The following is a 27,275-nucleotide window of genomic DNA, read 5'->3' on the forward strand; positions in this document are numbered from 1 at the left end:
GAACGACCACGGGATCGGCCTTTTCATGCGGCCGTGAATGGCTCTTTGGCAGTTGAGCGGCTCCAGGCATCAACACCAACCCAAGGCACATGACGGTCAGATGGGTCCCGTGTCCCCCAGCCCGACCAGGTTCCCTCCGGTGCCGGGCTTTGCCGGGGCGCGGGTGCAGGAACGCATTTAATTGTGTCTTTGATGATCCCTATTGGGCCCATCGCCCGCCCCACGGCAAAACACCTTCCCCGGGGCCTGGCCAGGTGAAGCCAGTGGTGCCGTGGGGCTGGCGGGGGGGACGGGGCTCCTGGCCCCACACACGGGGGCTGGGAGGGGCGGCTTGGCTCCTCCAGTGGGGAGGGTCCCCCTGGGGTCCCCGAGGCGCGTGGGCATGCAGGACCCCGGGGTGCAAGGACCCCCAGGGCACAGAGGTCCCCCAGGGCACACAGCCCCCCGAGGTGCACGGCCCCGGGGGCGTGTGACCCCCCCCAGGGCACGGGGGACACCCCCAGGCACACGGTGACCCCAGGCGGTTGGGCTCCCCAGGGCCGTGCCGGAGGTCCGGCAGCCCCAGCCTCCGCGGCGGCTCCCCTCACTGCTGGGGTGCCGCTGTCATGTGGGTGCCCACCCTCCTCGGGAGGAGGAGCCGCGGGAGCCGGCTTTAAAGTGGGGCAGAGAACGGGTCCTTTCTTCCCCATCGCCCTGGACCGGCAGGCGCGTGGCTGCAGGGACACGGGGCAGGCCTGGCGAGGAGGGCGGCCGCGACACCGGGGGGCCCGGCAGGCGTGCGGGGTCCGCAGGCGGCGGGACCCCCCGTCCCCAATTCCTCCCCGTCCCCTCGGCCTCACCGGCGGGCACTGCGGGAGCGCTGGCGGGGTGGGCTGGGAGCTCAGGGGGTGTGCGGGTGCTGCGGGGGTCCTGGGGGCTCGGCCCCCAGCCGGGGGAGCCCTGGGGCTGAGGTGGGGGCCATGTCGATGCTGGCCCCCCTGCGTCTGCTGCGTGAGCCCTGGAACGCCAGCGAGGGCAACCAGAGCAACGCCACGGCCGGGGCCGGCAGCGCCTGGTGCCAGGGGCCCGACATCCCCAACGAGCTGTTCCTCACGCTGGGGCTGGTGAGCCTGGTGGAGAACCTGCTGGTGGTGGCCGCCATCCTGAAGAACAGGAACCTGCACTTGCCCATGTACTACTTCATCTGCTGCCTGGCCGTCTCCGACATGCTGGTGAGCATCAGCAACCTGGCGGAGACGCTCTTCATGCTGCTGATGGAGCACGGCGTGCTGGTGGTCCGCGCCAGCATCGTCCGCCACATGGACAACGTCATCGACATGCTCATCTGCAGCTCCGTCGTGTCCTCCCTCTCCTTCCTGGCGGTCATCGCCGTGGACCGCTACATCACCATCTTCTACGCCCTGCGCTACCACAGCATCATGACCCTGCAGCGGGCCATGGTGACCATGGCCAGCGTCTGGCTGGCCAGCACCGTCTCCAGCACGGTCTTCATCACCTACTACCGCAACAACGCCGTCCTCCTCTGCCTCATCAGCTTCTTCTTCTTCGTGCTGGTCCTCATGCTGGTGCTGTACATCCACATGTTCGCCCTGGCCCGCCACCACCTCCGCAGCATCTCCAGCCAGCAGAAGCAGCCCGCCGTCTACTGCAGCAGCAGCCTGAAGGGAGCCGTCACGCTCACCATCCTCCTGGGCGTCTTCTTCATCTGCTGGGGGCCCTTCTTCTTCCACCTCATCCTCATCGTCACCTGCCCCACCAACCCCTTCTGCACCTGCTTCTTCGGCTACTTCAACCTCTTCCTCATCCTCATCATCTGCAACTCGGTGGTCGACCCCCTCATCTACGCCTTCCGGAGCCAGGAGCTCCGGCAGACGCTCTGGGAGGTCGTGCTGTGCTCCTGGTAGGCCGCGGGACGCGGGTAACGGCACGGCCGCCCCCGCCGCGGGATGGACGGACGGACGGACGGACGGGCAGACGGACCGATGGGACAGGACACGCCGCGGGGCGTCCCCCTCCGTTGCCCCGATCCGGGCTGGCGGGCTCGGGGTACCCAATAAAGGCTCTTTGCAGTGATGCTGTGGCTGGCACCGCCGCGCAGCCCCCGGGCAGCCCCGGGGGGGGGTCGGCCCTTCCCGGCCCCACCGTTTACCCGCAGCTCGATCGCTCCCGGTTGCCGCCGTCGGGCCGCGGCCGCCTGCACCGGCCCCGGGGCCCGGGGGGGGCCCGGGAGGGGCCGGCGGGGCGTCGGAGCAGCCCCGGGTGCGGGGCGGCGGGAGGCCGGGCCCCGCGGGGCCGGGCAGCCGGGGCCGCCCCCGGACAAAGAGCCCCTCACCGCCGCCTTTGTTCTCGGGCCGCGCCCGCCGCCGCCCGCCCCGGCCCCGGCCCCGGCCCCGGCCCCGGCTCCGGCCCCGCGGGGGCTCCTGGCGCCCGGGCCCCCCCTCCCCCCGTGCCCTGTCCCTGCCCCGCCCGTGACGGGACGCGGGTTGAGGGGTGTCCCGTGTGCGTCCCCCCCCCGCCGCCCCGGGATGCTCCCGCCGCGCCTGGGTGGTCCCTGCCCCCCCCCCCCCCCGCAACCGCGGGTACCGGGGTCCCCCCGCGTGCCGGGGCGGGCGGGTCCCCTCCCCCCCCCGCCCCGGTGCAGGGGTCCCCTCCCCCCCGCCGTGCCCCCCGCGGGTGCCGGGGGTCCCCGAGCCGGCGGGGCGGGGCGGGGCGGGGCCGGGCGGGGCGGGCGCCGGTGCCGCAGGGCCGTTGCAGCGCTGCGGCGGCGGCCGCCGATTGGCTGCGGGGCAGCGGTGACGTCAGCGCCCGGCCCGGTGCGGCGCGAGGCGCCTATAAAGGAGGCGGCGGCGGCGGAGCCGCCCCCCGCGCTCCCGGTGCCGCTCCGCTCCGCTCCGGCTCCCGCTCCGGCTCCCGGTCCCGGTCCCGCTCCCGTCCCGCTCCGGCCCGGCAGCACCATGAGGGAGATCGTCCACATCCAGGCGGGGCAATGCGGCAACCAGATCGGCGCCAAGGTAACGGCGGCCCCGCCCCGCTGCGGAGCCGAGCGGCGGACAAAGACCGAGCTGCCCCCCCCCCCCCCTCCTCCTCCTCCTCCCGCCGCTCCCCCCTTTCCCCCCCCATTCCCGCCGCACCGGGCGGACAAAGGGCCCCGCCCCCCCCCCCCCCCCCCGCGCCTTTGTCCGCCGCCGCCCTTCAGCACCGCGGACAGCGCCCGGCCCGCCCCGCCGCCAGGGGGCGCCCTGCCCGGCCCCGCCCCGCCCCGGCCGGGGGGTCCCGGTGCCCCCCGCCCCGCTGAGCCCCTCTGTGTCCCGTGTCCCCCCCCCCCCAGTTCTGGGAGGTGATCAGCGACGAGCACGGCATCGACCCCAGCGGCAACTACGTGGGCGACTCCGACCTGCAGCTGGAGCGCATCAGCGTCTACTACAATGAGGCCTCCTGTAAGCGACCCCCCCGGGCAGCCCCGCACCCCCCCGGGCGGGGGGGCCCCCCCGTCCCTTCCCGTCCCCCCCGGTGCAGACAGGTCCCGGTCTGTGCCCACCCTGATGGGGGGGGGGAGGGGCAGACATGCGCCCACCCCATGGGGAGCTGGGGGGGGGCGGACATGTGCACCCACCCCGTGGGACCCTGTGGTTTGGGGGGGACATGACACGGGCACCCGGCTCCGTGGGGCCCTGCGGTGCTGGGGGGGACACACATGCACCCAGCCCCATGGGACGCTGTGGTTGGGGGGGGGGGGCGGAACATGTGCACCCACCCCGTGGGGACCCTGTGCTCTGGGGGGGACATGACGCGGGCACCCAGCCCCATGGGACGCTGCGGTTTTGGGGGGGGGCAGACATACGCACCCACCCCGTGGGACCCCCACTGTGTGTGTGGGGAGAAGTGTGCACCCAGCCCCACAGGGACCCCGTAATTTGGGGGGGGGGGGGGGAGGGTGTCACACACACGACAGGGGCACCCAGCCCCGTGGGACCCTGCGGGGAGGACACACACACATGCGCACCCAGCCCCGGGGGACCCCGCAGGGTGTGGGGGGCACCCCCGGGTGGGGGGAGCGGCAGGTCCCCTCCGGCACGGGGTCTCTCGCAGCTCACAAGTACGTGCCTCGCGCCATCCTGGTGGACCTGGAGCCGGGGACGATGGACAGCGTGCGCTCGGGCGCCTTCGGCCACCTCTTCCGCCCCGACAACTTCATCTTCGGTAGGTCCCCGGGGAGGGGGACGCCGTCACCCCTGTCCCCAGCCCCCTCCCGGGCCGTCGCCGTCCCCGGGGTGTTTGGCGGGTGCATCCCCACCCGCGCCGTGGGGCCCGGCACAGCCGGCATGCCGCCAAACCTTTGTGGCTTCCACTTCCCACCCCGCCCCGGCTTCAGATCTCGCCGCCGCCGGCGGCAGCGGCGCCTGTCCCCTCCCCGGCGTGGGCGCGGGGGTGCCGGCGGCCATCGGGTGCCTCTTTTCCCCCCCTGGCAGGGCAGAGCGGGGCCGGTAACAACTGGGCCAAGGGTCACTACACGGAGGGGGCCGAGCTGGTGGACTCGGTGCTGGACGTGGTGCGGAAGGAGTGCGAGAACTGCGACTGCCTGCAGGGCTTCCAGCTGACCCACTCGCTGGGCGGCGGCACCGGCTCCGGCATGGGCACCCTCCTCATCAGCAAGGTGCGGGAGGAGTATCCCGACCGCATCATGAACACTTTCAGCGTGGTGCCGTCCCCCAAGGTGTCGGACACGGTGGTGGAGCCCTACAACGCCACGCTCTCCATCCACCAGCTGGTGGAGAACACGGATGAGACCTACTGCATCGATAACGAAGCTCTCTACGACATCTGCTTCCGCACCCTCAAGCTGGCCACCCCCACCTACGGCGACCTCAACCACCTCGTCTCGGCCACCATGAGCGGCGTCACCACCTCCCTCCGCTTCCCCGGCCAACTCAACGCCGACCTGCGCAAGCTGGCCGTCAACATGGTGCCCTTCCCGCGTCTCCACTTCTTCATGCCGGGCTTCGCCCCGCTGACGGCCCGCGGCAGCCAGCAGTACCGCGCCCTCACCGTCCCCGAGCTCACCCAGCAGATGTTCGACGCCAAGAACATGATGGCCGCCTGCGACCCCCGCCACGGCCGCTACCTCACCGTGGCCACCGTCTTCCGGGGCCGCATGTCCATGAAGGAGGTGGACGAGCAGATGTTGGCCATCCAGAGCAAGAACAGCTCCTACTTCGTGGAGTGGATCCCCAACAACGTCAAGGTGGCCGTCTGCGACATCCCGCCCCGGGGGCTGAAGATGTCCTCCACCTTCATCGGCAACAGCACGGCCATCCAGGAGCTCTTCAAGCGTATCTCGGAGCAGTTCACGGCCATGTTCCGCCGCAAGGCCTTCCTCCACTGGTACACGGGCGAGGGGATGGACGAGATGGAGTTCACCGAGGCCGAGAGCAACATGAACGACCTGGTGTCCGAGTACCAGCAGTACCAGGACGCCACGGCCGAGGAGGAGGGCGAGATGTACGAGGACGACGAGGAGGAGTCGGAGGCGCAGGGCGCCAAGTGACGCCCCGCCGCCCCGCTGCCGCCCGCAGCCCCCCCGGCTTCGCGCTGCCGCCCCCCGGCCGGGCTCCCCCCGCGTGCCCCTTCGGTGTCTCCTGACCCCCTCCCCCCCTGAGCCGGCTCGGCCCCCCGCCCCCTCCCCCCGCCTCCCCCCTTTTTTGTTTTTTACTGGTTCGTGTCTATTATTTTTTGGAATACTTAATAAATTTATTGCTGTCCAGGTACCACCGTCTGCGGCTGCTGGGGGGAGGACGGGGACCCTCTGCTGGAGGCAGCTTGGGGGCTCAACGCCCCCAGCCCTTCCCATTAACGGGGGGACTTGGGGACCCCGCGTGCCCAACCTGGTCCCCTCTCAGATGCTGCCCTGTCCCCGGTGTGTCCCCCTGCCCTGTGCCCCACACCCTCCTGCCCCACAGGGCCAGCCCCCCGGGGCTGGGGGTGCAGGTGTCCCCTCGCCCGGCCGCAGTGCCCGGGAGGGCGGCTGTGCCTTTGTCCCCGCTGTCACCCTTCTCCCTGCGGGCTGTCCCCTCCCTGTGCCAGGACAGCGTTGGCCCCTCGCTTCCCCCCCCCCCCCCGCTGAGGTGGGGGCACGGACCCCGGGGTGCTCCTCCATCCCCCGTGCCTGGCTTCGGGGGGGTCCAGGGCAGCCCCAGCCCAAACAGCCCTGAGCCCCCCCAGCTCTGGGGACCCCCAACTCCAGCCTGGGTGCTGGGCTGACCCCAGAGCGGGGGGCCAGGCTGCGCTGCCATGGGGCGCCTGGGGGTCCCTGGGGAGAGGGGCTGAGCTGTGGGGGCAAGGGAAGGGGCTGGGGGCTATGGGGCTGGGAGCTATGCAGGCAAGGGGTGGGGGCTATAGGGACAAGCGGCTATGGGGCTGGAGGCTCCGGGAGAAAGGAGATATGGGGCTGGGGGCTGTGGGGCTGGAGGCTCCGGGAGCAAGGAGCTATGGGGCTGGGGGCTCCAGGAGCAAGGAGCTATGGGGCTGGGGGCTATGCAGGCAAGGGGCTGGGGACTATGGGGCCGGGGGCTATAGGGACAAGAGACTATGGGGCTGGAGGCTCCGGGAGCAAGGAGCTATGGGGCTGGAGGCTCCGGGAGCAAGGAGCTATGGGGCTGGGGGCTAGGGCCCCCGGGATCTGTGGGGCTGGGGGCTGTGCGGACAAGGGATTACGGGGCTGGGGGCTCTGGGGCCGAGGCCGTGGGGCAGGCAGCCGTGGGGCACGGTTAAGGGGGTGGCGGCGGTGGGCCGTGGGGCCGCGGGGCCGTGCGGGTGGGTCCGGGGCCGTGGGTCGGGACGCCGCGTCCCCGCTTGTGTGTGTGTGTCCCCCCCCCCGCCCCGGCGCGGCCCCGCCCGGGCGCGGTGCGGTCCGCCGGCCGGCAGGGGGCGGCAGCGCGGCGGGGCGGGGCGGGGCGGGGCGGCCCCGCGGGGCGGGGCGCGGCGGGGAAGGAGCGGGGGCGGCGCGCGGCGCTGCGGTGAGCGGGGCGGGGGCGCTGCCCCCTGGCGGGCGGGCGGGGGCCGCGGCGGGGGGGCCGGTACCGGGGCGGGGCGGGGGGCACGGGGGGGCTGCGCCCCACGGGGGGAACGGGGCCGTGTAATGGCGGGGGGGGGGGGGGGGGGGGGCTGCGCCGGCGGGGCTCTGCCGGGGGCCGTACGGTGCCGGGACGGGGTGGCCGTGGGCAGAGCCGGGCGGTGGCAGCGGGGCAGGGTGGGGGCCACGGGTGTGGGAGGTGGAGGGACGGGTTTGTCCACGGGTGACGGTGCCGGGGTGTCGGTGCTGGTGTTGGGGTGTCGGTGACAGTGACACGGTATCGGTGCCGGGGTGTCGGTGACCGTGATGGGGTGTCGGTGCCGGTGCCGGGGTGTCGGTGCCCGTGACACGGTGTCGGTGCCGGTGCTGGGGTGTCGGTGACAGTGACACAGTGCTGGTGCCGGTGCCGGGGTGTTGGTGCCCGTGACATGGTGTCAGTGCCGGTGCCAGGGTGTCGGTGATGGTGCCAGGGTGTTGGTGCCCATGACGGGGTGTCGGTGCCCATGACGGGGTGTTGGTGATGGTACCGGGGTGTCGGTGTCGGTGCCGGTGCCGGGGTGTCGGTGATGGTGCCAGGGTGTCGGTGCCCATGACGGGGTGTCGGTGCTGGTGTTGGGGCGTCGGTGACAGTGACGCGGTGTCGGGGCCCGTGCCGGAGTGTCGGTGCCCATGACGGGGTGTTGGTGATGGTACCGGGGTGTCGGTGCCGGTGCCGGGGTGTCGGTGCCCGTGCCGGGGTGCCGATGCCGGCGGGTGGCTGAGGCGGCATCCCGCAGGGCGGGCAGCGATGGCGTACGACGAGCGGCTGGCCCGCTTCCGCCAGGCCCACCTCAACCCCTTCAACAAGGCCCCCGAGCAGCTGGAGCGCCCCGACGAGGGGACCCCCGCCCCAGGTGGGTCCTGAGCCCCCCCCCGCCCCCCCCATCCCTGCCCCACGGCGGGGGCGGGCGGCCGGTCCCAGCCCCCCCCCGGCACTCGCCCCCTTGCAGCCCGGCAGCCGGATCCGTCCCCGGGGGACCCCGAGGGCACCCTGGACCTGGGTCTGGCCGAGGACCACTTCTCCCGCCCCGTGGTGAGTGGGGCTGGGGAGGGGGAGCGGGGCCGGGGGGGTGCGTGTGGGGCGGGGGGCTGCCGGCTCATCCTCCTCCTCCTCGTCCTCCTCCTCCTCCCCGGCTGCCGCAGGGCCTGATCCTGGCGTCGGACGTGCAGCAGCTGCGCCAGGCCATCGAGGAGTGCAAGCGGGCGATCCTGGCGCTGCCCGAGCACTCGGAGCGGCAGAAGGACGCGGTGGTGCGGCTCATCCACCTCCGCCTCAAGCTGCAGGAGCTGAAGGTGGGGACGGGGACGAGGTTGAGGGGGGTCTCCATGGCCGGGGGGGGGGGGGGGGGAGCGGGGGGAGTCTCCACGCCGACTGCCCCCCCCCCCCCCCCACCTCCGCAGGACCCCAGCGAGGACGAGCCCAACATCCGGGTGGTCCTGGAGCATCGCTTCTACAAGGAGAAGAGCAAGAGCGTGAAGCAGACGTGCGACAAGTGCAGCACCATCATCTGGGGCCTCATCCAGACCTGGTACACCTGCACAGGTGGGGCCGGGACCCCCGTCCCCCACCCCGCGTCCCCGTCCCCACGCTGACGGCCGCCCGTCCCCGCAGGCTGCTACTACCGGTGCCACAGCAAGTGCCTGCCGCTGGTGAGCAAGGCCTGCGTGCGGGCCAAGGTCAGCCATCAGGCCGAGTACCAGCTCAGCATCTGCCCCGAGAGCGGGCTGGACAGCCAGGACTACCGCTGCGCCGAGTGCCGTGCCCCCGTCTCCCTCCGTGAGGCTGCACCCGCCGCGGCGGGGGGCTGGGGGGAGCCGGGGGCCGCAGGGGGCTCGGTGGGGCTGGGGGGGTGCGTGGGGCTGGGCTCCTTTGGCGGCTGCCGTGGGGCTGGGGGGCTGGGGGATGTGTGGGGCTGGGCTCCCTCGGGGGCTCTGTGGGGCTGGGGGCTGGAGGATGTGTGGGGCTGGGCTCCTTTGGGGGCTGTGTGGGGCTGGGGGCAGCTGGGGGGCTGGGGGATGTGTGGGGCTGGGCTCCCTCAGGGGCTATGTGAGGCTGGGGGCTGGAGGATGTGTGGGGCTGGGCTCCTTTGGGGGTTGCCTGGGGCTGGGAACTGGGGGACGTGTGGGGCTGGGAGCTCTGTGGGGCTGGGGGGAGCTGGGGGCCAGGGCTGCGTGGGGCTGGGGGGCTGTGGGGTGGGGGATGTGTGGGGCTGGGCTGCTTTGGGGGCTGCGTGGGGCTGGGGGGAGCTGAGGGTCGGGGCTCTGTGGGGCTGTGTGGGGCCGGGAGCTATGGGGGGTCAGGGCTGCGTGGGGCTGGGGGGGCGCACGGGAAGGGGACGCCGGGGCCCCGCCGCGTCCCCGGGTGCTGCCGCAGGTCCCACGGCGGGCGCGTGGCGTGGGGCGAGCGGGGCGCGGTGCGGCGCCGGTGCCGGTGCCAACGTGCGTGCCGGCGCGTGTGCCGCCGCAGGGGGGGTGCCCAGCGAGGCCCGGCAGTGCGACTACACCGGCCTCTACTACTGCAGCGGCTGCCACTGGAACGACCTGGCCGTCGTGCCCGCCCGCGCCATCCACAACTGGGACTTCGAGCCCCGCAAGGTGCCCTCGGCGTGGGGCGGGGGCTGGGGGGGACCAGGGTCCCGGGGGGGGCTGTGGCCCTGGGGTAGAGGTCACTTGGGGGGCCAGGTGCCTGCTCATGGGGGTCCCTGGGGCCATGTCCCTGGTTGGAGGTCACTTGGGGGGCCATGTCCCTGCTCATGGGGGTCCCTGGGGGCTGTGGCCCTGGTTGGAGGTCACTTGGGGGGCCGTGTCCCTGCTCATGGGGGTCCCTGGGGCCATGTCCCTGGTTGGAGGTCACTTGGGGGGCCAGGTCCCTGCTCATGGGGGTCCCTGGGGGCTGTGTCCCTGGTTGGAGGTCACTTGGGGGCCATGTCCCTGCTCATGGGGGTCCTTGGGGCCATGTCCCTGGTTGGAGGTCACTTGGGGGGCCAGGTCCCTGCTCATGGGGGTCCCTGGGGGCCGTGGCCCTGGTTGGAGGTCACTTGGGGGTCTGTGTCCCTGTGCATGAGGGTCCCCAGGGGCTGCATCCCTGCATAGCGGTCACTTGGGGGTGGGGGGGGCCGTGTCCCCACGGCTGCGTCCCTGGCGATGGGGTCCCTGGGCGGCGGTGCCGAGGGTCCCCGGGGCCGCGGCGGCGGGGATGGCCCGGTGCCCGCGGGGTGACGGCGGCCCCGGCCGCGGGCGGGCAGGTGTCGCGCTGCAGCATGCGGTACCTGGCGCTGATGGTGTCGCGGCCCGTGCTGAAGCTGCGGGAGATCAACCCGCTGCTCTTCAACTACGTGGAGGAGCTGGTGGAGATCCGGGTGAGCGGGGCGGGCGGCGGGGCCGGCGTGGCGGAGGGAGCGTGGGGCGAGCAGGAGGGAGAGGGGGGACCCCGGCGGCACCCGCCGGGTCCCACAGAGGGGGAGCAGGGCAGGGGTGGGGGTCGGCCCCAAACCGAACTTGACCCGGCCTGACCTCGTCCCCGTCGCATCCCTGTCCCCATCCCATCCTCGTCCCACTCCCGCCCCACTCCCGTCCCCCTCCTGTCCCCTCCGTCCCGTCCCCCTGCAGAAGCTGCGCCAGGACATCCTGCTCATGAAGCCCTACTTCATCACCTGCAAGGAGGCGATGGAGGCGCGGCTGCTGCTGCAGGTCACTTGGGGGGCCATGTCCCTGCTTGGAGGTCACTTGGGGGGCCAGGTCCCTGGTTGGAGGTCACTTGGGGGGCCGTGTCCCTGCTCATGGGGGTCCCTGGGGGCCATGTCCCTGGTTGGAGGTCACTTCGGGGGGGGCCATGTCCCTGCTCATGGGGGTCCCTGGGGGCCGTGTCCCTGGTTGGAGGTCACTTGGGGGGCCATGTCCCTGCTCATGGGGGTCCCTGGGGGCCATGTCCCTGGTTGGAGGTCACTTCGGGGGGGGCCATGTCCCTGCTCATGGGGGTCCCTGGGGGCCAAGTCCCTGGTTGGAGGTCACTTGGGGGGCCATGTCCCTGCTCATGGGGGTCCCTGGGGGCCGTGGCCCTGGTTGGAGGTCACATGGGGGTCTGTGTCCCTGTGCATGAGGGTCCCCAGGGGCTGCATCCCTGCATAGCGGTCACTTGGGGTGGGGGGGGGGGGGGGCCGTGTCCCCACGGCTGCGTCCCTGGCGATGGGGTTGCCCCACCGTGGGCAGCCGAGCCGGGGGAGCCTGGGACCGCGGGGCGGCGGCGCGGCGGTGACGGCGCGGCGGTGACGGGCCGTCCGCCTGCAGCTGCAGGACCGGCAGCACTTTGTGGAGAACGACGAGATGTACTCGCTGCAGGACCTCATCGACATCGAGGCCGGGCGCCTGAGCTGCTCCCTGACCGAGATCCACACCCTCTTCGCCAAGCACATCAAGCTGGACTGCGAGGTGAGCCCGGCGCCGCGGGGCAGCCTCAGCCGCGACCCACGGCGCGGCTCCCGCGGGGCCAAGCGACGCCTGCGGGGTGGGGACGCGCCGGGGGTCCCCGCCGGGCGCCGTTTGGACCCTCTGCCCGCTCCCGCCCCAGCGCTGCCAGGCGAAAGGCTTCGTCTGCGAGCTCTGCAAGGAGGGCGACGTGCTCTTCCCCTTCGACAGCCACACCTCCGTCTGCACCGACTGCTCCGCCGTCTTCCACAGGTACGGCACGGCGCCGGGGACGGCCGCCTCCCGCCGGGCCCGCAGATACGGCACCGGGGAAGGGGGGGGGGGGGGGGACGCGGCACGGGTGACGCCGGGGCGGGTGCCGTGGGGTGACCCCGCGCTGTCCCCTCCCCGCAGGGACTGCTACTACGACAACTCCACCACCTGCCCCAAGTGCGCCCGGCTCAGCCTGCGCAAGCGGTCCCTCTTCCAGGACTGCGGCACCGAGGCGGAGCCCTAATGGGGGGCCCGGCCCCACGGCCGCCCCCCGACCCGCCACGGGGCCCTGGGACGGAGCGGGGCAGCCCCCGGCTCTGCGGGGCAGCCGGGACCCTCGGCGGGGACCGGGGAGGTGCCGGGACCCGGTGACGGCCCCGTGGCAGCTCCCGCCGTCGTCGACGCCTGGGGCTCGCCCGCTCGGGGCCGCGGGCGGGGCGGGGCAGGGGTCCGGTGCCGGCGGCCGTGCGGCGTGGGCGAGCGTGCCGGCTGAGCCGGAGCGACGGGCGCTACCGGGGAGGGCGAGCGCGGTGGGGCGGGGCCCAAGGGCCACCCCGAACCGGCCTCGCCGGCCCCGTGGGCTCCTGGAGGGGGGGGGGGGGCGGGAAGAGGCAGGAACGGGGGGGGAACCCCGCCACCCCCCCCAGCACACTACGGGGATAACGCTGCTGATTCTGGGGGAGGACGCCCGGTCCCGGGGCAGAGCTCCCGGGGCTGCGGGGGGGCCGGGGCCGGGCAGGGCACCGGATGGGGCCGCTCCCCGCCCCGCCGGCACCCCCCCTCCCCCCCCCCCCCGGTTTCCTGTAGCATTAACGAGGCCTCTTTGCGCAACCCAGCACTCGTGTCCCTGCTTTGGCGCGGCGGGGCCGGGGGGGGCGGGCGGGGGCTGCGGGCCGGGGGCTCCGGTCGGGGCTGGGGCCGGGGCCGGGGCTGGGGCTGCCCTCGCCCTGCAGGGCGAGCACCGGGGCTGCCCCGCACCTCCACGCCCGGGCTCTCCCCGTGTGCGGCCCCGTCCCCTGGGGCCTCCCGGGACCCGGGCCGCGCCGTCCCGGTGCCGCTCCTGCGCATGCGCGCCGGGAGAAGGGTGGGGGTGGGTGTCGCGCCCCGTGACGTCATGGGTGCGCGCCGAGGCGGGGCCCGCTCCCGGTCTCCCGCCCACCGGGAGGGCCCGCGGGCAGCGCTGCCCCGGTACCGGGCGGGTTCTCCTCGGGCCGGCTCTGCGCCCTGCCCGGTGCGGCCCGGGGCCTCCCCGCCGCTTCCCCCGCCCCGGGCCCGAGGGAGCCCCGTGTCCCGCCCCGGCGGTGCCTCCCCCCCCACCCCCCCCCCCCCCCCGCGGCGAGGGAGACGGGCAGAGCCGCGGCGGTGGTGGGTCGGTCGGTCGGTTTTACCGGAACACAACGCTGCTACATGAGGACCGGGCGGGCACCGGCACCGGCCGTGCCCCGCCGGGCCGGGCGGCACCTCCCGCCCGGGCCGCCGCTCCCGCCAGCCGGGGCCGCGGGCAGCCCCGGGTCCCGGGGGCGGGGGAGGGGGGTGGGGGCCCGGTTGCCCCTTCCCCGGGGCCGGTCCGCCGTGCCTCCGGGCGAGCCGCCGCTCCCCGCGGCACCAGTCCTGCGCCCCGGGCTCCAAGGGCGGCGGGGCGGGAGGGAGCGGCCGGTCCCGGCGCGTCCCCGTGTCCATCCCCGGGGCCGGGGCAGCCCCTAGGGCTCCCGGGGCCGCTCGGCGGGCAGGAAGGCGTCCGGGGGTGCCGGTGGCAGCTCCGGGTCGCTGAGGTGCTTCTTCTCCCGGCCCTGCTCCCGCGCCCGGGTCCAGGAGGGCGAGCGCAGGTACCCGGCCCGCGGCACCGCCTGCGGCTGCAGCCCTGGGGGGACAGACGGCTCAGGGACGGACGGACGGGCGGGCGGGCGCGGGCCCGGGCCCGGGCCGGCCCCGCTCGCTCACCGCTGGGCGACTCTCCGGCCGCGTTCTCGTCGTCGGAGTCGGCGAAGACCTCGGCCAGCTCCTGGTCCGACATGTCGGTCAGCTCGGTCAGGTCCAGCAGGTCGAAGTGCACCTCCAGCGAGGAGACGCTGCTCAGCGGCTCTGCGGGCAGCGGCCGTGCTGGGCACCGGCGGGACGCCCCGGGGACGGGCCGGGGGCAGCGGGGCCGCGGGTGCCCGGGGGGGGTGCGGGGGGAGCCGGGGAGGGGGGGGCTGGGGGGCTGGCGGGGGACACTGGGGACACCAGGGACAGGCAGGGACCTCAGGGGCAGGCAGGGGACACGGGGGACACCAGGGACAGGCAGGGGATGTTACGGGCAGGCAGGGGACACCAGGGGCTGGCAGGGACCTCAGGGGCAGGCAGGGGACACGGGGGACACCAGGGACAGGCAGGGGATGTTACGGGCAGGCAGGGGACACCGGGGGCTGGCAGGGGACACAGGACCCCAGGGATAGGCAGGGACCCCGGGGACAGGCAGGAGATGCTATGGGCAGGCAGAGGACCCCGGGGGCTGGCAGGGGACACTGGGGACCCCAGGGACAGACCCCGGACCCCGGGGACAGGCAGGAGATGCTATGGACAGGCAGGGGATGGCAGGGACCTCAGGGGCAGGCAGGGGATGGCAGGGGCAGGCAGGGACCCTGGGGGCAGGCAGGGGATGCCCAGGGCAGGCAGGGGACACTGGGGACCCCAGGGACAGGCAGGGGACCCCGGGGGCTGGCAGGGGGTACCAGGGACAGGCAGGAGATGCCACGTATAGGCAGAGGACACCAGGGACAGGCAGGGACCCTGGGGGCAGGTAGGAGATGCTATGGGCAGGCAGGAGACACCGGGGGCTGGCAGGGGACCCTGGGGGCAGGCAGGGACCTCAGGGGCAGGCAGGGAACATGGGGGACACCAGGGACAGGCAGGGGATGGCAGGGGCAGGCAGGGACCCCAAGGGTAGGCAGGAGATGCCAGGGGCAGGCAGGGACCCTGGGGGCTGGCAGGAGATGCTATGGGCAGGCAGGGGACACCAGGGACAGGCAGGAGATGCTGTGAGCAGGCAGGGGACCCCAGGAGCAGGCAGAGGACACTATGGGCAGGCAGGGGACACCAGGGACAGGCAGGGATCCCAGGGGCAGGCAGGAGATGCTATGGGCAGGCAGGGGACGGCAGGGGCAGACAGGGACCCTGGAGACAGGCAGAGGACACCAGGAGCAGGCAGGGACTCCAGGGACAGGCAGGAGATGCCTGGGGCAGGCAGGGGATGCTCTGGGCAGGCAGGGGACACTGGGGACACCAGGGACAGGCAGGGACCCTGAGGACAGGCAGGAGATGCTATGGGCGGGCAGGGGATGCCCGGGGCAGGGCCGCACTCACGTCTGCGCTCGGTGACCTGCAGCAGGCCGGCGCTGGGGACGGGGACACCACCCTGCTCCTCCGCCGGGGCTCCGGGGGTCTCCTGGGCCGGCCCGTGGGTGGGGGTCCCCGCCGGGCACTCCGGGGCCAGCGTCTCCGTGCCGAGCTCTGCGATACCGGCACCTGCCGTGTCGGTGACGGCAGGCAGCTCCCTCCCGGGGCCCCACCGGCCCTCTGGGCTTCCCGGCTGAGGGGGACGGGGGCAGCGGGACCCGGGGGGGGGGGCAGGGGGGACGGGCAGAGCTGCCCTGGGCCCGGCAGCCCCCGTGCCGGCAGCCGGCAGCCCCGCGCCCCCCACCCTGCGCAGCCCCTTTGTGTCGGCGAGACAAAAGCGCGGCCTGTGCCGGAGGAGCCCAGACAAGGGGCGGTTTGTCTGCTGGCGAGAGCCGGCGAGGCCGAGGCAGCCGCGGTCGCGGCACGGCCCACGGTCGTGGCACCCCTCCGGGCACCGAGGGCGGGCAGGAGACCCTGCAGCACCGAGCACCGCAGCACCCGGTCCCCCGGCCCACCCGGGGCCGGTGCTGGCCAGGACGGAGCCGGCCGCGCCCTGGCACCGTGTGCCACCGGGCCCTGCCATCACCTTGCTGCTGGGTGAGACGGCACGGGGACGGGCTGGGCATCTCCTCCTTCCCCCCAGGATGGGGACAGGGGGACAGGGGACAGAAATCCCCCCACCCAAAGGAGCCGGGTCGGGGAAAGGGACATTACGGGGACGTTTGGTTCGCGTTCCTGGTACACGGAGCCACAGGACACCGGCACCCCTGCCCTGACACTGGCTCTGCCGTGTCCTGACCCCGCACGGTGGGACCGGGCACCCCGCGCTGCCAGCACCTTCCCTCCGGCTGGAAAACGGGGTCCCCACCCCGCTCCAACGCCGGGAAGAGCTCCTCGGGGAGGGGGACGACACTGCCCTGCCCTGCTCCCGCCCGCTCCCACCATCCCACCCCACGCGTCACCGCGGTGCCCGGCCCCGGTGGGTGACACCGCAGCGGTGGCACCTGGAGCGTATCCTCCCCTGCTACCGGCAGCCTCCCGGCCCCGCTCCCCCCCCATACCCCTCCCCAAGCCCCCACCCACCGGGGCGCTGGTCCCTGTTACAGAAATCCCCTCTGGCCTCCGCCTGCATGGTCACGCCGTGCTGCCGGCCACGCCGCCGGCCACGCCGCCCTGCTCCAGCCTGGGCTCACCGGCTGCCTGGCGGGGAGCGGGGCTGGCATCAGGGCTGCCTCCCCGCACACCGCTCTGCTGACTCACGTCAAACCGCAGAGCCAGGCACCGGCCGGCTCCGGCCACCCCACCGGCATCGGCCCCGCTCCTGGCCGGTGGCCGGCCCGGCAGCACTGTCCCCCTGCGTGGCTCCGAAGGGCCCGGTGCCCCGGGAGGGCACGACCAGGGCCACCACCGCGACAGGGGCGCGGCACAGCCGCGTGCGGGGCACACGCAGAAGGGACGGGTCCAGGGGAGCCCCGGCACCGCCCGTGTCACCGTGCAGGACCCCGCTGCAGCCCCCCCGCCCCAATGCCGGGGTCCCCCCGGCTCCACCGGCACGGCCACCACCCCGTCCCCGAGTGCCCCGGCCCTCCGCGCTCCTGCACCGGCACCGGCACGCCTGCTCGGGGGTGTCTGCCCCCGCACCCCCGCACCCCACCTCCCCACCCGGCACCCCCCTGTGCTTCAGCCTGCCCCAGGCTCCCGGTACCCCGGCCTGGCACCCCACTGCACCCCCCACCCCCTGGGCACCCCACATCCCGTGGGCACCCCACTGCACCCCACGCCCCCTGGGCACCCCACTGCACCCCCCACCCCAGACTCTCCCTGCACACCCTTGCCTGCACAGACACCCCCTGCCCACCCCCGGCCCCCCCTGCCCGTGCTGTGTGTCCCCCCCCGCCCTGGGGCCCCCCCCATCCTACCCCCCCCCCCCCCGCGGCCGGGGCCCCACGCACACGCGGGCACACACAGACACGCTCCCCCCGTGCACACCCGCACCCCCTGTGCGCCCCCCCTTGCACCCCCCCGAGCCCCCCGCACACCCCCCGCCCCCCCCCCCGGTCCCCCCCCCGCGGGGCCCGGCCCGGTTCCGCCCGCTGCGGGCTCCCGCCGGATGGAGCGGCCCGGCCCGCGGCCGCGGTGATGGGCGCGCCGGTCCCTTCCCTCGCCCCCGCCCTCACCTGCGGTGCCGGCCGCTCCCGGAGCCTCCATGGGCCGGACCGGGGCCGGGGCCGGGGCCGGTGCCGGTGCTGGGCGGGGCGGGCCCGGTGCCAGCCCGCAGCCCGCACGCTCCTGCCCGCCGCGGCGGGGGCGGTTCTGGGGGCGGCGCGGGGGCGGGGGGGGACCGGGACCGGCCCCGCCTGCCCCGGGGGACCGGGACACCGGGGGGTGCGGAGCGGACCCGGGAGTGCGGGTCCGGGGGGCGGGAGGCACGGCGGGGGCCCGGGGCGGGGCGGGACGGCAGATCCGGGGTGTAGAGGAGACGGGGGGGGGAGGACACACGGGACGGGACACGGGAACCGGGGTGCGGCGGGGACCCCGGGCGTGCGGCGGGGAGTCGTGGCGCGGAGGGGAGCCGGGGCGCCGGGGGACCGCAGCTGCGGGGGCCGGGAGTGCCCGGGGGGCCGGGGCGCAGCGCAGAGCCCGGGGGAGCGGAGGGGTCTGGGGCCGGGGCACGGCGGAACCCCCGGGCGCGGCGGGGCCCCCCCCGGTCCCGGAGCAGGCCCCGCCGCCGTTGCCAGGGCGGGGCCCCGCGTTGCTAGGGGGCGTGTCCGGCCGCCGCGCAGCTCTCGCGAGATCCGCCCGCCCGTTGCCTGGAGACGGCGGCGCCAGCGGCGGCCGCCATGGTGAGAGCGGGGCCGGGCCGGGCCGGGCCGGGGGAGCCCGGGGCGGCCGGGGGGGCTCCGGGCCTGCTGCTGAAGGGTCCCCTGGAGCCGGGGGGTGCGGGCGGGGGAGGGCGGTGGGGCCCGGCCCGCTCCTGGGGAGGGGAGGGAGGCGCTGGGCGGCCACGGCGCTGCGGTGACCCTCGCGGGGCGGTGGCCGGGGGCCGTGGGCTTCGGGCTTCGCTGCGGGGCTGAGCTGGCAGCGGCTGGGCGAGAGCTACGGGTGTCCCGGAGGGTCTCGGAGGCCCCCGCGGGGAGCCTGGCTCCATCGGCCCGTCTCCCGTCTCGTCCCGGCCCTGCCGTGGCAGCAGGTACGCTGCGCGGCCTCGGCCGGTGCGCGGGCGCTGAGCACCCCAGCTTCCTCCCGGCACCCGAGCCACCCACGCACCTCGCCCCTTTTGCTTTCTTTCCTTAGGCACCCAAAAAGAAAGCGGGGAAAAAAGGGAAAGGGAGCAAAGCTCCGGCAGTGGTGGATGCCTCGTCCCCGGAGGAGATGGGCAAGGAGCAGGTGAGAGATCCCCCCTCCGGCAGCCCACCCCCGGGCAGGAGGACGTTGCTACTTGCAAGAACAGCGCTCGGGACCCCTGCTCGGCGCCTGGCTTTGGGGACGACAGGTGGCAGAGGGTGACAGGGACAAGCGGCCGGGGTTTGTTTCACTGCCTGACGCGCGTCTGGGCTGGGGGGGGGGAGGTTCTCGCTGTTTGTGGAAGGAGCAGCCCCCTCCCTCATCCCGCCCTCCCTTCCGCTGGTCTGCTCCCCAGCCCGGTGCCCTTGCTGTCTTCTCCCCGACGCCGCAACCCCGGCAGCCTGCTCGGCCGGGTGATGGCTCAACCTGGAGCTCTGTGTTCGCAGCCTGCTGCGCTCTCAGTCGCGTTGCTGCTGGGGCACAAGGCTGCTGTAGGCGCGGGGAGGGCAGGCGGAGGTGGAAGGTGCAGTCGCTGCCCCTCGGTTGCTCCAAGTCCCGCTTGTTTTGCCGGGTGTCCTACAAACGGAGGAGGAGATGGCCCTGGCCTGGGGACCTCGCTCCTGGGATAACGTCTCGCACATCTCAGTGCGAGCAGTGTGCCCAGGTGGCCAAGAAGGCCAACAGCATCCTGGCTTGTGTCAGAAATAGCGTGGCCAGCAGGACCAGGGCAGTGATCGTCCCCTGTACTCGGCACTGGTGAGGCCGCACCTCGAATGCTGTGTTCAGTGTTGGGCCCCTCACTCCAAGAGAGACATTGAGGGGCTGGAGCGTGTCCAGAGAAGGGCAACGGAGCTGGGGAAGGGTCTGGAGCACAAGGCTGATGGGGAGCGGCTGAGGGACCTGGGGTTGTTCAGCCTGGAGAAAAGGAGGCTGAGGGGAGACCTCATCGCTCTCTACAGCTGCCTGAAAGGAGGGGGTAGAGAGGTGGGGTCGGTCTCTTCTCCCAGGTAACAAGTGATAGGACGAGAGGAAATGGCCTCAAGTTGCACCAGGAGAGGTTTAGACTGGATATTGGGAAGAATGTCTTCACCCAAAGGGTTGTCCAGCACTGGAACAGGCTGCCCAGGGGAGTGGTGGAGTCCCCATCCCTGGGGGTATTTAAAAGCCGTGTAGATGTGGTGCCTAGGGACAGGGTTTAGTGGTGGGCTTGGCAGTGCTGGGTTAACGGTTGGACTCGATGCTCCTAAAGGTCTTTTCCAGCCTCAATGGTTCTATGATTCAGTAGTATTTAGGGACCTGAAAACGGTGTTACCAGACACTGTGAGACAGAGTATCTGAGCCCGGGCTGCTTACAGGAGGATAAGGTTTTGTTACTCCTTTTCCAGAGGCTGATGGGTTCTGTAAGGTCCAGGCTGTGTCGGGGCTCCTCCCTTCTCTCCTGCGCTTCTCCGTCCCAGTAACAGCCACTGTGTCCTGCCCGGTTTGCGACACAGCTTGCCGCGGGTGTCCTGCAACGGCATCTGTCCGAGGCCTCCTTTTCCCCCTACCTGGCTCTTCCTCTCGGCTTTGCAGCTGGAGAAGCATGTTGTGCGTCTCCGGGAGGAGCTGGACCGGGAACGGGAAGAGCGCAACTATTTCCAGCTGGAGCGTGACAAGATTCATACCTTCTGGGAGATCACCCGCCGGCAGCTGGAGGAGAAGAGAGCAGAGCTGCGGAACAAGGACCGGGAGATGGAGGAGGCGGAGGAACGGCATCAAGTGGAGATCAAGGTGGGAGGGGAGAAGGCTGGGACGTGCTATGAGTGCCCCAAGCCCTGGGTGAGCCTGGGGCAGCTCTGAGGAGGAGAGGGAAGGGGGAAGAGGAGGAGGAGCTGGGCGGGATGCAAGCCAGGAGTCTCTCAGCCAATATCCCAGCTCCAGGTGTCTCCCGCTGAAGCCCCTCACCCGGTCTGTGGCTTGTCTTTAGGTTTACAAGCAGAAGGTGAAGCACTTGTTGTACGAACACCAGGAAAACCTCACGGAGCTGAAGGCGGAGGGCACCCTGTCCGTGAAGCGGGCCCAGAAGGATCACTGGGCCCAGGAGATGGAGCTGCGTAAAGACATGCGCTCCTTGAAAGTGGAGCTGAAGGAGCAGGAGCTGGCCAACGAGGTGGTGGTGAAAAACATGCGCGTGGTACGTCCCTGGCCGGGCCGGAGCTGCCTGCGAGGTGCCTCTGCTGCAGAGGGAGGTGGTGGGGCGGCCGGCCGAGCCCTCCCAGCCCCGGCGTGCGAGCGGGAGCCTGCCTCCCTGTCTCTCTCCGTGGGGTGGGAGGGGGTTTCTCGCAGGCACCGGTAACAGAGGGACTTAGAGGTACCAGAAAGTCAGCGCAGGAACGGGGAGAAGGGCTTCCTGGGGCAGCTCCTGGGAACCCCCCTCCCACAGCAGGGAGCTGTGAGAGCGGCGGGAGAGCCTGCGAGCCGCCGTTGGGATGGATAACGGGATGGAAAGGCCACGGCAGGAGCCTTTCCCAGGGAGCAGGAGGGAATCCCTCGGGATGCGGCTGACTCAGGGTTTGGTTGTCTGCCTCTAACACGTAGCTTTTTCCCAACAGAAACAAGAGGAAGAGATCACCCGGCTGTGCAACGACTTCGAGAGACAAGTGAAAGGTCAGGACGTGCGTGTAGGCCCTGCACGAGCTCCCTTCGTCGGTGTGCCGGGGAAGGCTCCTCCGTGCGCTGCCGGGCTTCCTGGCAGAGCCTTGAGCAGAAAGAGGGCCGGTTTTCCCCCAATTCTTGCTCCCCTGTGCTCTGGGGCTGCCAGAGCCCCGGCATCACGCGAACAGAACGCGGCCGGGTGCCTGTAGTGCGAGCTGGGGGGTGCGGGCAGGGTGCCTGTCGCTGCTGCCAGGCCGTCCCGCTGAGCACAGCTGCCTGGCCGTGCTGCCCCAGGCTGCGGGGTGGGCTGGCTGGAGGAGCCCTCGCAGAGTCCCTGTCTCCAGCGTCCTCCTCGGGGGACGTTTCAGGTTCTTGCGGGCTCTGACTTGGAGCGTTTCCATGCCCTCTTTCCAAGGACGCTATTTCTGGGCTCTGCTCTGCCTGGTCCCTGCGTAACTGCTCTGCGCGCTGGTGGCAGCTGCGGTGACGCTGCTAACGAGCGTCTTGCCCTCGAGTAACGCCGCGGTGGCACGCGCTGGGCTGGCGCTGGCTAACGGCGCTGGGGTGCGTGACGCGGGGTCTCCGGGAGGTCCTCGCTCAGCCCCCTGTGCGCTCCCCCAGAGATCGAGGCCAAGTACGCCAAGAAGATGCAAGTGCTGCGGGACGAGCTTGACTTGCGGAGGAAGACGGAGATCCACGAGGTGGAGGAGAGGAAGAACAGCCAGATCAGCGAGCTGATGAGGAACCACGAGAAGGCCTTCGGTGACATGAAGAACTACTACAACGATATCACCCTCAAAAACCTGGCGCTCATCAGCTTGCTGAAGGTACTGCCTGCTCCCCTGCCGCAGCCTGCCTGGCCCGCAGAGTGTCACCTTGCCACCAAGGGACCGGTCCTGTGAGGATTTCGCCCAGATCTGGCCAGTTCCCAGGTGGCGGCGTGGGTGCCGCTGGTCTCCCGAGGGTTGTACGCCGTTACACGAGCGAAGCTTTTGAGCCCGGGGAGATGTGTCTTGCTGGGCCGGCAGCGGGAGGGTGTCCTGACGGTGTGGGAAGCTCTGAGGAGCTGGGCAGCCCCCAGGAGCTGGCACTCGTGTTCCCAAGAACAGGAGCAGATGGAGGAGATGAAGAAGAGAGAGAACCACTTGGAAAAGGAGAAGGCGGATGTGCTGCTGCAGAACAAGCAGCTGAAGGAGCCCCTGCAGCAGGCCCAGGAGCAGGTGGCTGAGCTGCAGAAGAAGTTGGCCCACTATGACAAGGACAAGGAGGCCCTCACGGTGAGTGGCCAGCCCTGTCCTTTCCCCAGTCGCCGTGGCTCTTTCCTGGAGGGCGTCGCTCAGCAGTGACCTCTGCCGCTTGCCCAGGTCGCTGAGCAGAGTCCTTTGAGTCCTTTCCAGCGTAGCTGGGTGTTCAGAAGATCTCAGATGGGACTCCTGGGACCCTGGCAGCGAGAAACCAGAGTAGCCCCTGCTGCAGAGGGGGAAGGGAGTTGGTGTGGGTGCCGCCTGTTTTTTCTCGCCCGTATCTCTTTGCTGGTCACTCTCCTCCCTCGCCAGAACGCATCCCCGACGCGTCCCGGAGAAACCCGTGCTCTTTAACTGTCCCTTCCCGCTCGCAGAACACAAAAGCCCGTCTGAAAGTCACCCAGAAGGAACTGAAGGATCTTCAGTGGGAACACGAAGTGCTGGAGCAGAGGTTCAGTAAGGTGAGAGCTGCGGGTGGGTCTGGGCATCCCGTTTCCCTCTCCAAACCCCGTCCCCTCCGCAGAGGACTGGGCACGGGGGCTTAGCAGAGAGTCTGTGCTTAGCCGGGGACTTTCTGAAGCTCTAATCCAGAGCCGTGCGATAACTGCTGCTTCCAACAAAGCTGCTCGCAGCTTTGGCCTCTCCCACGGTCAGCAGACAGGCCTGGCCTTGTACTGTGCTAAGCAATCACGCACGCTCCGGTGGTCCCCTCCCGGCCTGCGAGGGACTGGCCGCAGCGGCGGCTCGGGGGCAGAGCCGTGGGGAGAGATTGTCACGGGCCACCACCCCCGGCCACAGCTCGCTCCCCCCCGCTTGCCGCGCTGGGGCGGCTCGGGATGAGTCCTGTTGACTGAGTTCTCCCAGGCTCAGCCTCTCCCCCCGCCAGCTAACCCAGATAAATCTACTGAGGCAGAAGAGAGCTCATTTGCAATTCGTAGAAATCCCCAGGAATATGAACGTTGATCCGAGGCCTCGTTAACGATCCATCATTAAGGCAGCAACATATTCGGTGCATTCAGAAATAGGCTGTGGAGGAGAGATTGTGTCCTAATTAGGACACTTGTTAACTAGCTGTGAGCCAGGGGCTCCTGCCAGCTGCGAGGAGGGGAGGAGAGACCCCCGTGTGCTGTGGGGCCCCCTCCGAGGTCTAAAATAGCCCCGCAGCGAGCCCGTTCGGCTGGTGGGGGTGTCCCGTGCCCGGAGGGGGGGAGGAAGCAGGAGGTGCGGGTGCCGAGGCGGTGCCCGCCGTGGAGGGAGGGAAGCTGAGCTCCAGCACCTGCGTTCCCCGCAGGCTGCAGGTGCCGTGGGGAGCGGCCGGGCTCTCGCTGGAGCAGGCAGGGCCGAGCTGCCGGACCTGTTTGCCGCCAGCCCGGGGGTCCCGAGGGCGGTGTGAAGGCGTGCTGTCTTTGGGAGCAGGTGCAGGCGGAGCGAGATGAGCTCTATCAGAAGTTCACCAAAGCCATTAACGAGGTGCAGCAGAAGACGGGCTTCAAGAACCTGCTCCTGGAGCGCAAGCTGAAAGGGCTCCTCGGCGTCCTGGAGAAAAAGGAAGTGGAGCTCAGCGAGGTCTTCGCAGCCGCCAACCTCGACCCGGGCGCCCTCTCCTTGGTCTCGCACAAGCTGGAGGTACCGTGAGCTGCCGTGGGGCCCGTGAAGGCTGCCCTTGGGGGGCAGAGGCTGCTCTGGGGTGAACGCAGACCCTGGAGCGTGCGAGTCCCCATCCTACGTGGCCGTAGCTGCCACGTCACTCGTTCCCGGCACTCCCAGGGCCACGTGCGGTGCCGCAGGGCGCACCGGGCTCTCCCTCGAGAGCGGAGCGTGTGGGTGTCGGAGTTTGGCACTGATCTCTCCCTCAGGTGGGGCCTGTTTCGAGAACGGCCCCGGGCCAAGCAGCGCTCGCCAGCGCTCTGTGCCGCCGAGCGGCCGGCTGCGCGCGGGGTCCGTCGGCGACCCGGGGCGCTCTGCGCACGGGGCGTCGCAGCCGGCGAACCTCTCCTGGCCTCCCTGGCCGCAGAGACAGCGTAGACGGGTTCCCTGGGGCTCTGCAGCGTCTGCCGCGCTAAAAATACGTATGCAGAAAGCCTCGGCGCGGAGGCTCGGAGACCCACATTCCTGGAGCCTGCCGCAGCCGTAACTGGAGAAGCAGCACTTGCTTCGGGTTGGGTCAAGACGCAGGGGACGTGGGTTCCACGCTCGGCTCGGCCACCGCCCCGGTGCCCTCCCGCTCGTCCCGCGCCAGCCCGTCCCCTTCCAGGTCCCCTCTGCGGTGGGTGGCAGCGAAGCGCGTGGACACCCTCTTGCCGGGGTGCCCGGGGGATGCGCACAGCAGCAGCCGAGGCTCTGGGGCCGCAGGACGGGGCAGCGGATGTGTCACCTACTAGCAGGTGCCACAGCAGCAGGAAGGAAAACACATTCCTGGGAAGGCGTCGCGGCGTCGAGCTCTCCCACAGCTGCCGGGGTCCTGGAATTCCTCGGCTCAGCTGCCTCCAGCGTCTTCTCGGGGAAACTCTCTCCCTGTAATTCCCCTGGTGCCGCGACGGCAGGGCGGTGCTGCCGGAGCAGGTGCTGCCGTCGTCCCCCCCCTTGCAGCGGGGCTGACGGTGATGGCGGGGCTGTGCTGGCGCTTGTGTTGTTGTCCCGTCGCTCTGCCTGGGGCTGGCTGTCCCTGGCAGTGCTGGCTCAAAGGGAGCAGGGTGATGGCCGCCTGCCAGGCCGTGCTGCGAGCTGCCCCGCTGGAGCCAGGCCCCGGTGCCAGCTCGGCCGCTGCGCAGCAGCTCCTCCGTGCGCTCTGCCACGCCGCTCCCGCCTGCGGCGCGGCCACCGTGTCCCCGGGGCTGGGCAGCCGCTGCCTGACGCCCCGTCTCTCTTTGCAGGACGTGCTCCGTTCCAAGAACACCACCATCCAGGACCTGCAGCTCCAGCTGGCCCGAGCCCGCAAGGTGCGGGCAGGGGCCGGGGCTGCCCTGTGCCCCCCGGGCCAGGGCTGGGGGCCGTCGGGTGATGGCTGCGGTTTTGGGGGGGGGGTGTGGAAACGGGACCTTCTGCTCCAGGCCTTGCGCGGAGCAGAGGGAAGGGAACTCGCAGCAGGCCAGCCGAGCTGCTTCACGCCCTGGGCCAAACCCAGCCCGGGCTGGCGTTTCCCCTGTTTTGCCCTGCGAAGGAAGGCGCGTTGGGGTGTCCCCCCCGCGTGGGGGGGTGCAGGGAGCCCGTGCCCAGGCGGGGCTGGAGCCGGGCTTGGGGCTGACCGCGGGACGCTTCTCTTGCAGGCGCACAATGACATGCTGCAGACGTTCGAGGCGAAGCTGACGGCTTTTGGCATCCCCTTGGACAACCTGGGCTTCAAGCCCCTGGCGAGCCCCGTGCCGGGGCAGGCGGTGGGGCAGGGCCCCGCGGGACTCGTTGCTGTCCCCACCTGACGCCAGCCAGCACCGAGGGACTCGCCGTGCCGGGCAGGGAGCGGGGCTGTGCCCCGTTCGTGCTCCACGCCATTAAACAGACCCCAGCGAGCCTTCTGGAGGACCCGCAGGACCCTCTCTCTCCTCCCCGGGGGTCCTTTCCTCCGGAGCAGCCCCCCACGCCTGCCGTGGAGGACGCCGGCCACGGGCCGCTGCCAGCTGGGTCGGCTCTGACCGACCAGGACCACGGTGCAGCCGGAGGGCTCCCGGCATCCCACCCGCCGTCCCAGAAGCCGTGTGCGCGCTGCCCCCAGGAAGGTGATTATTTTTGAGACAACCGGTGCCGTTTGAAGCCTTTATAACGGTGTCGGTGCCGTAGTTCCCCCCGCAGCGACCTGCGTTCCCCTAACTGCCCCGGTACGTGGTGTAGGAGTAGGGGCTGATCAGCAGCGGGAGGTGAAGCTTCTGGGCCGGGTCAGCGATGGTGAAGACGACCTGGGGGAGAGCGAGGAGGCTGGGACCCCTCTCCGGCGGGGCTCCGCAGCCACAGCCGGGCCCTGGGGGACGCTCGGAGCAGAGCCGGCAGCGCCGCAGGAGGGAGGCCGGGGCGGGCAGCTCCCACAAGCTGCGGCACCCGGACCCCTGCAGGCTCGTCCCCCTGTGGCTTCGGCCACGGCCGGCTCCCGTGGCCCCCGTTCCCCGCGCTCCGTACCTCCACGAAGGGGTAGAAGCTGGCGTGCCCCAGGCCCTGCCAGTACGCTGCCGTCTCAAAGCGCAGCTTGTAGGTGCCGGCCTTGGCCTGCCCCGGAGCCAGGAGGGGCAGGCAGCGCCCGTCCTCGTCCGTCCACCTGAAATCCGAAGGAGCGAGCCCTGCCGCCGTGGCTGTCCCCAGCCCCGAGGACAGCACCGGCACGGGGCCCACCCTGCCGCCAGCAGCCCCCGCGGCGAAGGCTGGGCAGCCTCTCCGGGCAGCTGGCTGCCGGCCGGCGCGGGGGGGGGGAACAGGCAGCGGCGTCCTCTGCCCATTTCGCTGCCGCCCGCTCTCCTACCTCTGCACCAGCTCCGTCCACTGCGGCCCCGGCTCCTGCAGCTGGGCCAGGCGGATGGCAAGGCCGGCTGCCGGCAGCCCCGTGGCCGTGTTCAGCACGTGGGTGGTCAGGGAGCCGTTCACCGTCTCGGACGTGCCTTTGGCCTGGGGCGGAGGAGTAAGCGGGTTCGGGATGTGTGCCGGCAGCGCCGTCCGCCTCCCCCCTCTGCCGTGCTGCGGCAGGCGCTGCCGCGGCCGAGCCCCCGGCCCCTCTCCCCTGGCCAGCCTGCCTGCGTGCCCCCTCCTTGCAGCCCCCGGGCCGGCTGTCCCAGCACAGCCCCCTGTCCCCAGCACCCTGCTGCACCCCGTGGGTGCCCGCGTCCTGCCCGTGCCGTGGGGCTCAGCTCCGCCAGCCCCGTGGCCGTGGTGCCGGGGCCCTGCCCGCAGCGGAGCGCTGCCTTCCCCGGCGGCCGCCTGCATGCCCCGGGCGCCGCTGCCGCCGGCGGCACGGACGCCTGCCGGGTTCCTGC

The 27,275-nt window shown here is 72.1% G+C and overlaps 4 protein-coding genes across 10 annotated transcripts; 3 read left to right on the forward strand and 1 right to left on the reverse strand.

Moving 5' to 3' along the window:
• The first annotated feature begins 959 nt into the window (after nucleotides 1–959).
• TUBB3 (tubulin beta 3 class III) lies at nucleotides 960–5,733 on the forward strand. Its single transcript, XM_075511046.1, has 6 exons — nucleotides 960–1,900; nucleotides 2,071–2,259; nucleotides 2,744–3,011; nucleotides 3,329–3,437; nucleotides 4,090–4,200; nucleotides 4,470–5,733. The coding sequence occupies exons 1-6, from the start codon at nucleotides 960–962 to the stop codon at nucleotides 5,543–5,545; spliced, it is 2,694 nt and encodes an 897-aa protein (XP_075367161.1). The 3' UTR covers nucleotides 5,546–5,733.
• A 1,214-nt stretch (nucleotides 5,734–6,947) lies between these two features.
• Nucleotides 6,948–12,369, forward strand: DEF8 (differentially expressed in FDCP 8 homolog). 6 transcript variants are annotated; one of them, XM_075511130.1, is made up of 12 exons: nucleotides 6,948–7,013; nucleotides 7,846–7,962; nucleotides 8,059–8,141; nucleotides 8,252–8,401; nucleotides 8,510–8,637; nucleotides 8,721–8,885; nucleotides 9,576–9,703; nucleotides 10,354–10,467; nucleotides 10,718–10,798; nucleotides 11,396–11,536; nucleotides 11,676–11,785; nucleotides 11,927–12,369. In XM_075511130.1, exons 2-12 carry the CDS (start codon nucleotides 7,857–7,859, stop codon nucleotides 12,155–12,157), a joined length of 1,437 nt encoding a protein of 478 aa, XP_075367245.1. In that variant the 5' UTR covers nucleotides 6,948–7,013; nucleotides 7,846–7,856; the 3' UTR covers nucleotides 12,158–12,369. The 6 variants fall into 6 exon arrangements, with proteins under 6 accessions (XP_075367245.1, XP_075367246.1, XP_075367247.1 ...); XM_075511131.1 differs by having other exon boundaries at nucleotides 11,402–11,536; XM_075511132.1 differs by having other exon boundaries at nucleotides 11,447–11,536.
• A 989-nt stretch (nucleotides 12,370–13,358) lies between these two features.
• Nucleotides 13,359–17,478, reverse strand: DBNDD1 (dysbindin domain containing 1). Its single transcript, XM_075511136.1, has 5 exons — nucleotides 17,338–17,478; nucleotides 16,244–16,360; nucleotides 15,128–15,274; nucleotides 13,727–13,867; nucleotides 13,359–13,646 (listed from the first exon to the last, which is right to left on the reverse strand). Exons 2-5 carry the CDS (start codon nucleotides 16,290–16,292, stop codon nucleotides 13,486–13,488), a joined length of 498 nt encoding a protein of 165 aa, XP_075367251.1. The 5' UTR covers nucleotides 16,293–16,360; nucleotides 17,338–17,478; the 3' UTR covers nucleotides 13,359–13,485.
• A 447-nt stretch (nucleotides 17,479–17,925) lies between these two features.
• Nucleotides 17,926–26,036, forward strand: DRC4 (dynein regulatory complex subunit 4). 2 transcript variants are annotated; one of them, XM_075511137.1, is made up of 11 exons: nucleotides 17,926–18,003; nucleotides 18,455–18,547; nucleotides 20,018–20,215; nucleotides 20,412–20,618; nucleotides 21,037–21,091; nucleotides 21,701–21,906; nucleotides 22,189–22,356; nucleotides 22,698–22,784; nucleotides 23,740–23,949; nucleotides 25,197–25,262; nucleotides 25,590–26,036. In XM_075511137.1, the coding sequence occupies exons 1-11, from the start codon at nucleotides 18,001–18,003 to the stop codon at nucleotides 25,737–25,739; spliced, it is 1,443 nt and encodes a 480-aa protein (XP_075367252.1). In that variant the 5' UTR covers nucleotides 17,926–18,000; the 3' UTR covers nucleotides 25,740–26,036. The 2 variants fall into 2 exon arrangements, with proteins under 2 accessions (XP_075367252.1, XP_075367253.1); XM_075511138.1 differs by lacking the exon at nucleotides 17,926–18,003 and adding an exon at nucleotides 18,209–18,350.
• Nucleotides 26,037–27,275: the final 1,239 nt, after the last annotated feature.

This window comes from Mycteria americana, chromosome 8, assembly GCF_035582795.1.
Source record: "Mycteria americana isolate JAX WOST 10 ecotype Jacksonville Zoo and Gardens chromosome 8, USCA_MyAme_1.0, whole genome shotgun sequence".
NCBI classification, from domain to species: domain Eukaryota; kingdom Metazoa; phylum Chordata; class Aves; order Ciconiiformes; family Ciconiidae; genus Mycteria; species Mycteria americana.

Excerpts from the sequence above, each read along its gene's own strand:
- TUBB3 (XM_075511046.1), top strand. The coding sequence starts at position 960 with ATGTCGATGCTGGCCCCCCTGCGTCTGCTGCGTGAGCCCTGGAACGCC. Across the intron at positions 1,901-2,070 it reads GAGGTCGTGCTGTGCTCCTG|TGATGCTGTGGCTGGCACCG; the intron begins GTAGGCCGCGGG and ends GGCTCTTTGCAG. Across the intron at positions 3,012-3,328 it reads GCAACCAGATCGGCGCCAAG|TTCTGGGAGGTGATCAGCGA; the intron begins GTAACGGCGGCC and ends CCCCCCCCCCAG.
- DEF8 (XM_075511129.1), top strand. The coding sequence starts at position 7,857 with ATGGCGTACGACGAGCGGCTGGCCCGCTTCCGCCAGGCCCACCTCAAC. Across the intron at positions 8,142-8,251 it reads ACCACTTCTCCCGCCCCGTG|GGCCTGATCCTGGCGTCGGA; the intron begins GTGAGTGGGGCT and ends CGGCTGCCGCAG. Across the intron at positions 8,652-8,720 it reads GACCTGGTACACCTGCACAG|GCTGCTACTACCGGTGCCAC; the intron begins GTGGGGCCGGGA and ends CCGTCCCCGCAG.
- DBNDD1 (XM_075511136.1), bottom strand. The coding sequence starts at position 16,292 with ATGCAGGCGGAGGCCAGAGGGGATTTCTGTAACAGGGACCAGCGCCCC. Across the intron at positions 15,275-16,243 it reads TAACAGGGACCAGCGCCCCG|AGCTCGGCACGGAGACGCTG; the intron begins GTGGGTGGGGGC and ends CCGGTATCGCAG. Across the intron at positions 13,868-15,127 it reads GCAGGTCACCGAGCGCAGAC|AGCCGCTGAGCAGCGTCTCC; the intron begins GTGAGTGCGGCC and ends CGCTGCCCGCAG.
- DRC4 (XM_075511137.1), top strand. Across the intron at positions 18,548-20,017 it reads AGGAGATGGGCAAGGAGCAG|CTGGAGAAGCATGTTGTGCG; the intron begins GTGAGAGATCCC and ends TCGGCTTTGCAG. Across the intron at positions 25,263-25,589 it reads AGCTGGCCCGAGCCCGCAAG|GCGCACAATGACATGCTGCA; the intron begins GTGCGGGCAGGG and ends CTTCTCTTGCAG.